This window comes from Pan troglodytes, chromosome 5 (genome assembly GCF_028858775.2).
Source record: "Pan troglodytes isolate AG18354 chromosome 5, NHGRI_mPanTro3-v2.0_pri, whole genome shotgun sequence".
Taxonomy (NCBI): domain Eukaryota; kingdom Metazoa; phylum Chordata; class Mammalia; order Primates; family Hominidae; genus Pan; species Pan troglodytes.
This window is the reverse complement of record NC_072403.2, coordinates 101187549-101200666: the sequence shown is the minus strand read 5'-3', so window position 1 is coordinate 101200666 and position 13118 is coordinate 101187549. Positions and strand designations below refer to the sequence as shown.

Sequence of the window (13118 nt, the reverse complement as noted above, 5' to 3'; positions counted from 1 at the left end):
AGCAGGGCCAGGCACACTTACACTGTCTGCTCCAGGCTTCTCTCTGAGTTCCACGCTGTGCCCCGCCCCCCGCCCCCTGCAGCGTTCTCTTCCTCCTACTGCAGCAAACTCTGGAGACTAGAAGCAAAACCTCTCTTGGTTCGGTTTCATTCCCCAGCCAAGTGATGGCTCCACAGGGGCTACAGAATCCACATCTCAGTGGGTTTGTGTGTGTCTGGGGTTCCCTCTCTGCCCTTCTGCCCCCAGGACTTTACGATGACCCTCTACCTGAGGCACTACTGGAAGGACGAGAGGCTGTCTTTTCCAAGCACCAACAACCTCAGCATGACGTTTGATGGCCGGCTGGTCAAGAAGATCTGGGTCCCTGACATGTTTTTCGTGCACTCCAAACGCTCCTTCATCCACGACACCACCACAGACAACGTCATGTTGCGGGTCCAGCCTGATGGGAAAGTGCTCTATAGTCTCAGGTAGGAAGAAAGGCAGATCATTCATATTAACCAAGAAAAGCATTGGTTTCACAACAGCAATTTGGGTTTTTGGCTCTGAATGTCTACTTTCTAACTTTTCAGTAGTTGCCAGCTTCTCAACATCAAGGAAAACTAACTTTATACGTGAGTAGAAATTTTAAAGAATTATTCAGTCTTGAAAATACCTTTGGGGCAGTTTCTCAAACTGATACTATTCTATGTGTTATATTTCAATAACAAACAAGTTTATTTCTCTAGTAGGAGTCAGAGAAATAGATAATGTGTTCTCAAGGATTGTAAGAGGTAACTCTTACAATCTCTCTGATTCCCATTTTTGGGAACATTTTAGAACTTTGGTTAAAAAAAAGTTCTTCTGCTTCATCTGGCCACCACAGGCATGTTTTCTCTCCTTTCTCTCCGCAGTGTCCTACTTGAGAAACTATGGGGACCCCCGGCTACTTTATGACTTGACGTGCCATTCTGAACATCACTTTTTAAATATAATGAATAAAATCTTCTCACCAGTTCAGACACTTTAAAAACGTTTAATTGCTCATGAAGCGCTGGCCTGGGGAAGCTTTCCTTAAACACAGCTCCACAGTGTGGTTTTCAGGCTGCACAGGAACTTTAGAAACTCATGGTACTCAAAGCACATGGAGATGAGCAGCAGGCCTTCACAGAGAAGGGATGTGGTCACTTGCTGTGGTCTGCTCCTCTTGTGCTGTGTGGACGGTGCATTCCAGTTTCACAGACTTTGCTTTGGCTTCCGTGCTGATGAATGGTAAAGATGAATCCACACATCAGTGTATAAGTAGAGGGTTCATGGATGCTTGCACAGTAGACTTATAAACCTATGGAGTCAGAGATTGCAATGTTGAAGCTGACTTTCTGTCCCCATTCCCCAAAGGAATATTTATGATGATCCCTCCATACTCATTCTGGCCTGGAACCTAAGTAATTAGGTACCTAACACAGAGTGGGGTTATGGGGTTTTCATCTTTAAGGCTTAAAATGCTTCCTCCCGTAAGAAGTACTCAGGCGGGTCCAGGATGTGCAACCCCTTCCCCAAGCCATGTTGAGCTGGTTCTCCCTGAAGTCTTCATTTCTGAGGCAGATTTTTTCTCTTCTTTTCTTTTTTCTTCTCTTCTCTTCTTTCTTTCTTTCCTTCTTTTCTTTTTTTATTTACAGAGTTTTGCTCTATTGCCCAGGCTGCAGTGCACTGGCGTGATCGTGGCTTACTGCAGCCTCAACCTCCCAGGCCCAAGCAGTAATCTGACCTCAGCCTCCCAAGTGGCTGGGACCAAAGGCATGTGTCACTATGCCCAGCTAATTTTTTAAAAAATTATTTTTGTAAAGACAGAATGTCCCTATGTTGTTCAGGCTAGTCTTGAACTCCTGGGCTCAAGCCATCCTCCCACCTTGGCATCCCAAAATACTGGGATTACAGGTGTGAGCCACCACACCTGGCCCACTGAGACCGGTTTTCAAGGCATCTTAAGGCTCAAAAACTACCAACACAACAACACAACTCAATGGCACCACCAAGGCTACAGAGTACTAGACCATAACATATGTGACCATTGGTATGCTAGTAAATGTTTAACAATTGGTTACCTGGGGGGAAAGTATGCATACCTATGTGTATATAAGTTTGCTATAAACATCACTGACATAAAGGATGTATAATGCTCTTTATTATAAATTCCATATATTTATAACTTGAGCATGATTTCCTAGTTCTTGGAAAAACCACTATAAGTTTTTATAATTCTATCATCAACAAATGAATATAGATCTGATGAATGTTGGTTGATATTTTCTTTTCCATTAGTAAGATAAAAGTGAAACAATGAAAAACTATATAGAAACTTTACTCATTCATCAAAGACATAAGCAACTTCTTTGCTGAATTGGATGATAGCTTTCAAATACTGAAATATGTCCTCAATATTTTGTACTACTCACAATGTAATGATAATAGGCATAACACCCTTTTAGGCTTAATCTGCCTTAAGTCTAGACAATCAACAAAACAATAAATCAAGCCCTGATTTGTAGTGTTTGCTGATTTCTGTAGTATAAATACTCCCATCCTGGCTGATTTCAAGCTCCCACCTGATGTCACTAAATGCAGAATTAGGAAGAAATTCATGGCAGCACACCATTATGCAGTGTTTCCACCATATAGATGCAATAAGTATAAATGGCTTCAAGAATATACATAATAAAATGTAGTGAAATAATTAGGAAGTGATGAGTATTTTTTACTTTTGTTTTTACAAGATAAGTCTGGTGATAGTGAATTATCTCAGCTTTTGTCTATCTGGAAAAGACTATCTCTCCTTTATATTCAAAATAATTTTGCTGGATATAATATTCTTGGATGACAGTTTTTTTCTTTGAGCACTTTGAAAATATTCTTCTACTTCCTCCTGGTTGGCATGGTTTCCATTGGGAAGTCTGTTGCCAGACAAATTGGAGCTTTTTTTTTTTGGAGATGGAGTCTTACTCTGCTGCCCAGGCTGGAGTGCAGTGGCGTGATCTTGGCTCACTGCAACCTCCATCTCCCGGGTTCAAGCAATTCTCCTGCCTCAGTCTGTCAAGTAGCTGGGACTACAGGCACATGCCACCATGCCTGGCTAATTTTTTTTGTATTTTAGTAGAAATGAGGTTTCACCGTGTTGCCCAGGCTGGTCTCAAACTCCTGAGTTCAGGCAATCTGCCTGCCTCAGCCTCCTAAAGTGCTAGGATTACAGACGTGAGCCACCATGCCTGGCCCAAATTGGAGCTTTTTAATGTGTTATTTGTCTTATTTATCTTGCTGCTTTTAGGATCCTCTCTTTGTTCTTGACCTTTCAGATGGATTACTATATGCCTGGAGATAGTCTTATTTGCATTGATTCTGTTTGGTGTCCTCAGACCTTCCTATACCTGTATATTTATCTCCTTCTTGAGTTTTGGAAAGTTTTCTGTTATTATTCCTTTGACTAAGCTTTCCACCCCTTGCTGTTGCTCAGCTCTGTCTTGAACACCAATAATTCTTAGATTTGGTCCTTTGAGGTAATTTTCCATATCTTATAAGCAGCCTTTGTTCCCTTTTATTCTTTCTTCATTTTTTCTCCTCTGACTATATTTTCAAATAGCCAGTCTTCTAGCTCACAGATTCTTTCCTCTGCTTGGGTCATCCTGCTGTTGAGAGCCTCTAAAGAGTTCTTCAGTTCAGCAAATGTATTTCTCAGTTCCAGGATTTCTGTTTGATTTTTGTTGTTGTTGTTATTTCAGTCTCTTTGTTAAATTTCTCTGATAAATTTCTGAATTGCTTTTTTGTATTATTTTGGATATCACTGCACTTCCTTAAAATTGCTATTTTGGATTCTTGGTCAGAGAGATTACAAATCATGGTCTTGTTAGGATCCCCTTTTGGGGAGGTCCTAATTCCCTGTTTGCTGTTGTTTCTTGTTGGTATACATCTATGTCTTTGCATTGAAGGATTAGTTTTTTATTCCAGTTTTCTCTGTCTAGTTTTGTTTTTTATTGACTATATTTGCTTAGTGAATCTGTCGCTAGGTTGCTGCCTCCTTTTCAGCTCCAGGTGGCACCTTAAACCCCGGTTCGCCTCGCTCCAGTAACCAGTCTGTCTCTGCACCGCCAGTCCTGAATGGGGGAGGTCCTGAAGGGATTATCCCGGCAGTGTGGGAAGGCTGGCTAGGGGTTCGTGCCCAGGGGACCTACAGAATATTCTTCCTACAGTGCTACTGAACAGCCACTCTGATTTGGCATCTCCTTTGGTCAAGTTACAGAGCATAGTTTCCAGGATGGGGATGGTTGTCCTGCCTCCCCTTTGTCTCTGCCTGTTCTCAGGGCTATTTCTCCCTTCAGGCAATCATGATGCTTCCTGTTGGTTAAGGTAAGGACAAATCTCCTGCCAGGGAACCTAAGAAGGTAGGGAATCTGATTGATCACCTCGATTTCACTTTTTCCAGTGTAGAAGTCATGAGTTGGGGGGAGATTTTCCATGCATTTGGTGGCAAATAGAATGGGAGAGAGGAGCATCGGAGATGTGTAAGTCCAGTTCTCCTACTGGCATCTCAGTTTTTCTACTTCTCTGTGGCCCAGGGAACTGTCTCATCCTCATCCATGAGCTCTGGGTTGTTGCTGTTGAAAATCTTGGCGTGATATGTTTGTTTTTGGTTTTCTGTGGTGTGGAGTGAAGCAGCTTGCCTTTATGCCACGATTTTGGAACTGGAAGCTATTATTTATGTTTTTTAATGTGACATTTAATTTTAATGCTTAATAGTGACTGTGTTTAACAACTGGCTCACAAGCTTCCTGAAAATCTAGCAATCAGCTCCCGAAAGCCTGTAGAAGTCCAGTCCAGTGCACCACTGGATGTGAGTGCAGGAAGGGAGTAGAAAATCTTTTGTATGTTCAGAATAAAAATCCTCAGTAAGCCTCAACCACCAGGAAAACACCCCCTTTCCCTCCCTGTGCCTAAAAGCAGATGAGTTGATTTCTCATTGCAAATAAAGTGATGAGTTTGTTTGATTTAAATGAAAAAAAAAAAGAGATCTAAGTTTCTGAAGACCACCGCTTTGAATTTATTTTAAGGAAAACATGTCAACTCTGTCAGCCACTGGCCAGCTCCTAAAATACATCCAATTTACCATCTCCTCACTTCATTCATTCATTGATTACTTCAACAGATTCTTATTAACAGCATCCTGGGTGCCACGGTGGCCTGTGGAGTTGTACGAATGAAAGCCATGCCAGATTCTACATCAAGCTCTGGGGACATAAAGACAGGAATAGAGGTCACTGTCCTTCCTAGGACTGCAGGCTAGTGGAGGAGACAGGCACAGAACCCAATGCTTAGGACACAAATGAGGAATGCAGCAGTGCAGTGGGTGGAGGAGCAGGGAGCCACAGATAACAGGATGATGAGAACAGTTTCCTAGGCACCAGCATACAATAAAAACTGAAATCCACAAGTGAGATACTCTATTATGCTTGGTAGATTTTACTAAGGTAATATTGAAAAACCAATTCCATGACTTTTGAATCCCTAGTCAACTTCAAGATATAAAAGAGTCAATGAGGCCGGGCGTGGTGGCTCAGGCCTATAATCCCAGCCCTTTGGAAGGCTGAAGCAGGTGGATCATCTGAAGTTGGGAGTTCAAGACCAGCCTGGCCAATATGGCAAAACGCCATCTCTACTAAAAATACAAAAATTAGCTGGGCATGGTGGCACATGTCTGTAGTCCCAGCTACTCAGGAGGCTGAGGCAGGAGAATCGTTTGAACCAGGGAAGTGGAGGTTACAGAGTTGAGATCGCACCACTGCACTCCAGCCTGGGCGACAGAGCGAGACTGTCTCAAAAAAAAAAAAAAAAAAAAAAAAAGAAGAAGAAGAAGAGGAAGAAGAGGAGTCAATGACAGCGGGAGAAAGGAAAGATTTGTGAAATTTTCTCGGGAAAGCATTGTGGGCATTCCGTGAGTGGGCCTTCACTGGGGCCTCTCAAAAAGCTTGGTGTGTGTGTGCCTGCAGTTTGGGACACTGTGCAGTTAGGTGGGAGAGAAGAGCTGTCTGACCACCCTGGGGGCAGAGCCAGAAGTTTTTGCCATAGTGGGATCAGACTGTACTTATCTGTGAGTGTATGTGGAGAGGACGGTGGGTGAACCAAGAGCTGGAGAATGGAAACCTGCAGTGTGGAGGCGCCCAGTCGTGGGAGTGAGGAAGCCAGGAAAGAAAGTATCAGCTTCCACCAGGTAACAGGCCCAGAAAGCAGGAAGCCGCCCAGCCACAGAACTGCCCTGCGCCCACCTCCCTGTCTCCTTGCGCTTCCACCTGTGTGGGAAGAGATCGGAGATAGGCAGAAACTGACCACTCAAATGCCAACTTTCTTTTTCTTTTTTTTTTTTTTTTTCGATGGAGTCTCACTCTGTTGCCCAGGCTGGAGTGCAGTGATGCGATCTCGGCTCACTGCAACCTCCGCCTCCCAGGTTCAAGCACTTCTCCTGCCTCAGCCTCCTGAGTAGCTGGGACTACAGGTGCATGCCACTACGCCCGTCAAATGCCAACTTTTATCTTAGCTGAGGAGGGACAGCAGAAGTCTTCATTTGAATGAACTTTGAAGCTGATGAATACCTCAGACCAAAACTCTTAATTTCTGAATTAAGGTGTGGTTTGTGACTTAAGAGGGTTTTGACTATTACATAAGAGTGAGCAGAAGAGCCACGGGACCTGCCAAGTTTCCAGGGCAGGGAAGAGCCCCTCCAATGAATCAATTTAAAGAGACTTGTGGAAACAAGAATAAACATGAGCTTTGATTACATCACAAATGGTTGCTTTATGTGTAAGTTATATGGAGAGAAGCATCAACTCAGGGTGGGAAGACCCATTCTGGTGATGTCTGTAATTCTGAAAACAGCTGTTCCTGTACCAACTAACAGAATGAGGAGGAGTATTCAGTCCCCTTGTTCGTAGCAAAACATTTCCTTCATTGGGCATTCTATGTCTCTAAAGTTAGCTCGAAGTGTCCCTGAAGTTAGTTCTTAGCTTATTTCATGTTGATGATGCCATTGGGCATCGTTATGCGATGATGTACCCATAGAAATGGAAACCCACCCATTAGACATCCAGGTCAGCTGCCAGCCTGACCCCCACCTTGACCTCTGCACTCTAACATTCCCTGTTTATCAGGATTTCCAGGAGACATAAGACCACCCAGCTGCTGGCAATCAAAAATGCCTCATAGATAGAATACAACCATTCCACCCTCAAAGCAGTGGGAAAAAATGAGGCAAATATTTGAAAAATTCCATTTCAAGAATGTTCTTTTCCTTGAAATTTCCATTTAAATTAAAAGTGATTTTTCTTTTTTTTTTACCATGAATTATTCATATAATTTCCGCAACTTTTGCGTAGCAAATATTGCATGGTCGAAGGAAAAGGAGTCCATTCAGCACCAGTGAACAAATGTTAATCGTGTCCTGCTGTGAAATTCCCCACTGGATAGGAGGCTTTTCACTATGAAGAATGATCTGTATGTGTTTGGCTTTTGATGCAGAAGCCTCTTTCCAAGTGTAAATTCTGAAATAAAATCACTCAATGCCAGCAAGTGCTTGCCTAGTAACACAATAAGACCTTTCAGTGTTTTTCCGTTACTTTGATCTCCAAGGAATTATCCACTAACAACACATATGTCCACTAGTAGATACTATTATCAATATAAAAATATCAACATCGTTAAAGAAAAAGTGCCAAGCTTGGCAACTGGGGTAAGTGTACACTGTATTGTATATGATGTTGAATATCAATAAAATCAATAAAAGAACAAAAGAACTGGAATTTATCTGAAACAGGAGAACAATATATGGTCCTAGAGCTTCTTTTAAGAAACCATATCATGTAAATTTTTATTTCACATTATTATATTCATTGAGACCATTGCTTCTTTAAAATGCTTGAATGTGATAAGAGTTAGTAGAGACATTCCATTTGCCTCACACTGACCCTTGGGTTAAACATAAATGCCTAAGAGTACTCCAGTGATGGTATCACTCATAAGCTACTTATCTAAACCCTGACACATTGCTTATGAAGTATGAGAAGAGGCATCTATCATATTGGAAGGAAGCAGAGGCCTTTTCCATTTATCATTTTGCACTCGTCTTTTGCAGGCTCTGAATAAATCAATTTTGTCTTTTTGGCCCTAGGGTTACAGTAACTGCAATGTGCAACATGGACTTCAGCCGATTTCCCTTGGACACACAAACGTGCTCTCTTGAAATTGAAAGCTGTGAGTAGACTTGTCCCTGGGCATCAGCACACAGCTCCTGATAATTCTCAACACCTCTAACTCTCAACTGCAGGAACAGTGTGTGTTCCTTATTCATGAGTAGACTTTTTTTTTTTTTTTGAGACAGAGTCTCACACTGTCGCCTGGGCTGGAATGCCGTGGCGCAGTCTCTGCTCACTGCAACCTCTGCCTCCCAGGTTCAAGTGATTCTCCTGCCTCAGCCTCCCGAGTAGCTGGGATTACAGGCATCTGCCACCATGCCTGGCTAATTTTTTGTATTTTTAGTAGAGACAGGGTTTCACTATGTTGACCAGGCTGATCTCGAACGCCTGACCTTGTGATCCACCTGCTGGGATTACAGGCGTGGGCCACCATGCCCGGCCTTCATGACTATACTTTTAAAGTAATGTGTTAGATTGAAGCTAGGTCTAGGGTAATTTTAAATATCAGGAACAAATTTGAAACTAAAACCTTCATTGCCATAACTGATCTTTTTAATGCCCTGTGGCAATGGTTTTAAACTTTGTTCTGTTGAATCAGGGTAACTGCTTGGGGAAGGGAAGTAGAGGGCTAAGCGAATGTGGGTCTCCTTCCAAGCCCTTTGCCCAACACACACACACACACACACACACACACACACACACAGAGAGAGACATGAGTTCATCCAGAGAGCTCATTTTTGATGTGTTTTATTGCTCTTCTAAATGTAATTTCTGCTGAAGAAAGGATTTCCTGGCCAAAGCAAGTTTGACAAGAGTTGCCCTAGGGAACTGCCACTGTGAGTTTGTGTGGTGGTTGAGACACTCAGGCACAACAAGGGATTTCAGGAAGCTTGCACACACACAGACATCCTGGAAAAACTGAAAACCAGGCGCTATGACACCACAGGTGCAGTCAACAAAAGAAAAAAATACGCAAATTGGACTACATGAAAATTGTCAATTTTGTGCATCGACATTATCAACAGAGTAAAAAGGCAACCCACAAATGGGAGAATATATTGATAAATCATCTATCTGATAAAGGATTGATATCCAGAATATAAAGAGAACAGCTAAAACTCAACAACAACAACAACAAAACAATCTGCTTAAAAAAATGGACAAAAGACTTGAATAGACATTTCTCCAAAGAAGGTATACAAATGGCCAAGAAGCACATGAAAAGATGTTCAACATCATTAATCATTAGGAAAATGCAAACCAAAACTACAATGAGTTACACTTACTGGGATGAATACTGTCAACAAAACAGAAAACAATTCTGGGGAGGATGTGAACAAATTAGAACCCTTATCCTTTGTGGGTAGTAATGTATAATGGTGCAGCCACTGGGGAAAACAGCTCCTCAAAAAATTAAAACAATGGCTGGGCACGGTTGCTCATACCTGTAATCCCAGCACTGTGGGTGGCCGGGATAAGAGGATCACTTGAGCCCAGAAGTTGAAGACCAGTCTGGGCAACATAGCAAGACCCTGTCTCTACAAAAAATACAAAAATGTGCTGGGCATGGTGGCTGGCACCTGTGGTCCCAGCTGCTCGGGAGGCTGAGGCAGGAGAATCACTTGAGCCCAAGAGCCTGAGGCTGCAGGCTGCAGTGAGCTATCATTGCACCACTGCACTCCAGCCTGGGTGAGAAAGCAAGACCCCCCCCGTGTCTTAAAAAAAAAAAAATTAAGAACATATGATCCAGCAAATCCATTTCTGGGTAAATAACCAAAAGAATTGAAAGCAGGGTCTTGAAAAGGTACTTGTATGCTCATATTTATAGCAGTTCTATTCACAATTGCTAAAACATGAAAACAACCCAAGTGTCCATCAATGGATGAATGGATACACAGAATGCAGTATCTGCATACAGTGGAAGAGTGTTCAGCCTTAAAAAACAAGGATTTCCAATACATGCTACAGCATGAATGAAACTTGAGGGCAGTATGCTAAGTGAAATCAGCCAGTCGCAAAAGACAAATACTGTATGATGTCACTTTTAAGAGGTACTTAGCGTAGTCAAAATTATAGAGACAGAAAGTAGAATGTTGGTTGCCAGAGGCTGGGGAGAGGGGAAACAGGGATGAGGCATTATTGTTAAATGGGTATGGAGCCTCAGTTTGGGAAGATGAAAAGAGTTCTGGAGATGGATGGTGGTATGACCATCATAATGGTTGTATTTATGTAGTAATGTAGTACAACATAGATACTACATGAAAATTTTAAAATGCTGTGCATCAAAACATTATCAACAGAGTAAATGCAACCCACAAATGGGAGATTATACATTGGCAAATGATGTATCCTACCATAAGAATGGTTGTATTTATGTAGTAATTTTCATGTAGTATAATTTTAATTATATTTATCATGCATCATAAATACAACACTAAGAATGTAGTGCAATACCACTGAAGTTACACTAAAGAATGGTTAAGATGGTAAATTTTATGTGTATTTTAACACAACACAACACACACACACACACACACACCCCAGAAACCAGGCCACAGAAAGAGCCAGGCTGAGGCAGTATAAAATGATCCACATGCGTCTCTGTCCCTCTACATGTCCGCTCCATTCTCCTCCCTGCCCAAACACTTTCTCCCACAGCACAGTGGACACCCCTGTGACTCCTACACTCCTCCTGAACACTGGCACTCCCTGGCAGTGTCAAAGCCCTAGTGAGGGTTCTCACTGGTCCAGGGCACTTTATCAGCCAGCCTGGGCTTATAGCAGTGGATCAGGTGTCCCCTGGCTCCAATCATCTGGGACCAAGGAGTGCAGGGATGTTGACATCACACACCGCTGGGGCCAAAGGGACAGCTGCACAGGGCAGTGAATGTGGGGAAAGGGTGTAATAAAACCCAGGACCAAGGGAGTGGCTACTTATTGCACAGTGGCTTTACCTCCGCCTTGTCATTCAACCCTCACAAGACCCTGAAGAACAGGTTATTATCATTATACAAAGGAGGGACAGAGCTCGGTGGCAGAGCCAGACTGAAATACTGAGTTCATTGTCTCCAGAACTTAGTTTTCCCCACTATGCCTGGGCAGCTTCTGCCTCCATCTGGAATGTAGCCTTTTTTCAGGTTGTATCAGTCATGGCTCCGCCAGATAAACAGAACCAGTAGGACATACAGAGTAGAGATTTATTGCAAGGAAGTGGCTAGCAGGATTGTGGGGGCTGGCTAAGGGTCCCACATCTGCAGGGCGGGCCATCAGGAGTGCAGGAGGGGCACTCTGGGGCAGGAGCGGATGCCGCAGGCCACAGGTGGGATTTCTTCTTCCGGGAAGCCTCATCTCTGCTTCTAAGGCCTTTCACCTGATGGAGTCAGGCCCACCCAGATTATCCAGGAAAATCCCCTTTAAAGTCCAGTGGTTGTAGATATTAGTCACATCTACAAAACACTTTTACAGATTAGTGTTTGATTGTATAATTGGGTACCATAGCCAAGCCAGGTTGACACATGAAACTGACCATCACACAGGTCAAGTGTTAGAAAACAAGAATAAAATAGTCCCAGGGACCCCTGGAAGGAACTGTTTACACATCAACAGGCTGGACTGGCAGTGCCATGAGGCTTCTCCTCAGTTGTGCTCAGGCTGGAGGTAGGTTTGTTCACTTGGAGTTCACCAGAAGCAGGTGAGGGAAGGGGAAATGGTAGCACCAGAAAGGGTGATGATCATGGATTCACTTCGACTTTACCCTGAGTAGGAGTAACTGGAGTCCTACAGAGAAGGGACTTGTTCCACTCCCGTCTCTTTATGGATCTTTTCTTGCTAAAATTCAGCCTTTATTACCTGATAGTGTTTACAGGTGCTTGCCATCAATTGATGAGTCGCCACACTTTGAAAGAAGAAAGGAAAAGGCTAAATTACTCTCCATTTATAAGGCTGAGCCATGTGAAATTTTGCCAATATTTAACCATTTCTAACCTACAAAAATAGAATTCCATTTGATTTAACCTAATAAATGGCAGGCTGAATTGTAGGGTGAACCCTTTTGCAGGAATTATGTGCATTTGGGCTTGAGAACTTTGCTCTGATGACTTTTGGAAGAGTGGAGATAATTAGATTTGTCTTTTTGGATATTGTTTTGCTTTGTTTAGACTGTGGTTTGTTTTTCAAACTATCATATCACAATCCCAGTAGTCAGTGTGGGAGGTCAGGACACAGCTTCTACATAGCCCCACAGACCATCCTGTCTTGCCACCACCTTGTGTCTGATGCTGGCCCCTGTCTTTTCAGATGCCTATACAGAAGATGACCTCATGCTGTACTGGAAAAAGGGCAATGACTCCTTAAAGACAGATGAACGGATCTCACTCTCCCAGTTCCTCATTCAGGAATTCCACACCACCACCAAACTGGCTTTCTACAGCAGCACAGGTAAGTGTAGAGTGAGGGCTGAGAGTCAGGGCAGGCTTCAGCTTGGTCTCCAAGGTTCACCCTCTATTATAGGAAAGGTTTGAATTGGTCGTCAGGTGAGCAGTGTCACTTATATTTGAAACTAAAGACAGAGGCCGGGTGCAGTGGCTCATGTCCCAGCACTTTGGGAGGCCAAGGTGGATGGATTGCTTGAGCTTAGGAGTTCAAGACAAGCCTGGCCAACATGGTGAAACTCAGTCTCTACTAAAAATACAAAAATTAGCCAAGTGTGGTGGCACACGCCTGTAGTCCCAGCTATCTGGAAGGCTGAGGTGGGAGATCCCTTGAGCCCTGGAGTCGGAGGTTACAGTGAGCCGAGATCACACCACTGCACTCCAGCCTGGGCGACAGAGTGAGACCCTGCCTCAAAAAAAAAAAAAAAAAAAAGAAAGAAAGAAAAGAAACTAAAGGCAGAAATCCTAAGTGAAGTCT

At 43.1% G+C, this 13118-nt stretch overlaps 1 protein-coding gene across 3 annotated transcripts in view; it reads left to right on the top strand.

Annotated features, from left to right (window-relative positions):
* Nucleotides 1-13118, top strand: part of GABRR1 (gamma-aminobutyric acid type A receptor subunit rho1) — a 40324-nt gene that overhangs the window by 19876 nt on the left and 7330 nt on the right. For all 3 annotated transcript variants that reach the window (XM_063812544.1, XM_024357330.2, XM_063812545.1), the window contains 3 exons: nucleotides 247-470; nucleotides 8186-8268; nucleotides 12507-12647. In XM_063812544.1, coding sequence (XP_063668614.1) covers nucleotides 247-470; nucleotides 8186-8268; nucleotides 12507-12647 — 448 coding nt within the window. The remainder of the gene's footprint in view (nucleotides 1-246; nucleotides 471-8185; nucleotides 8269-12506; nucleotides 12648-13118) is intronic.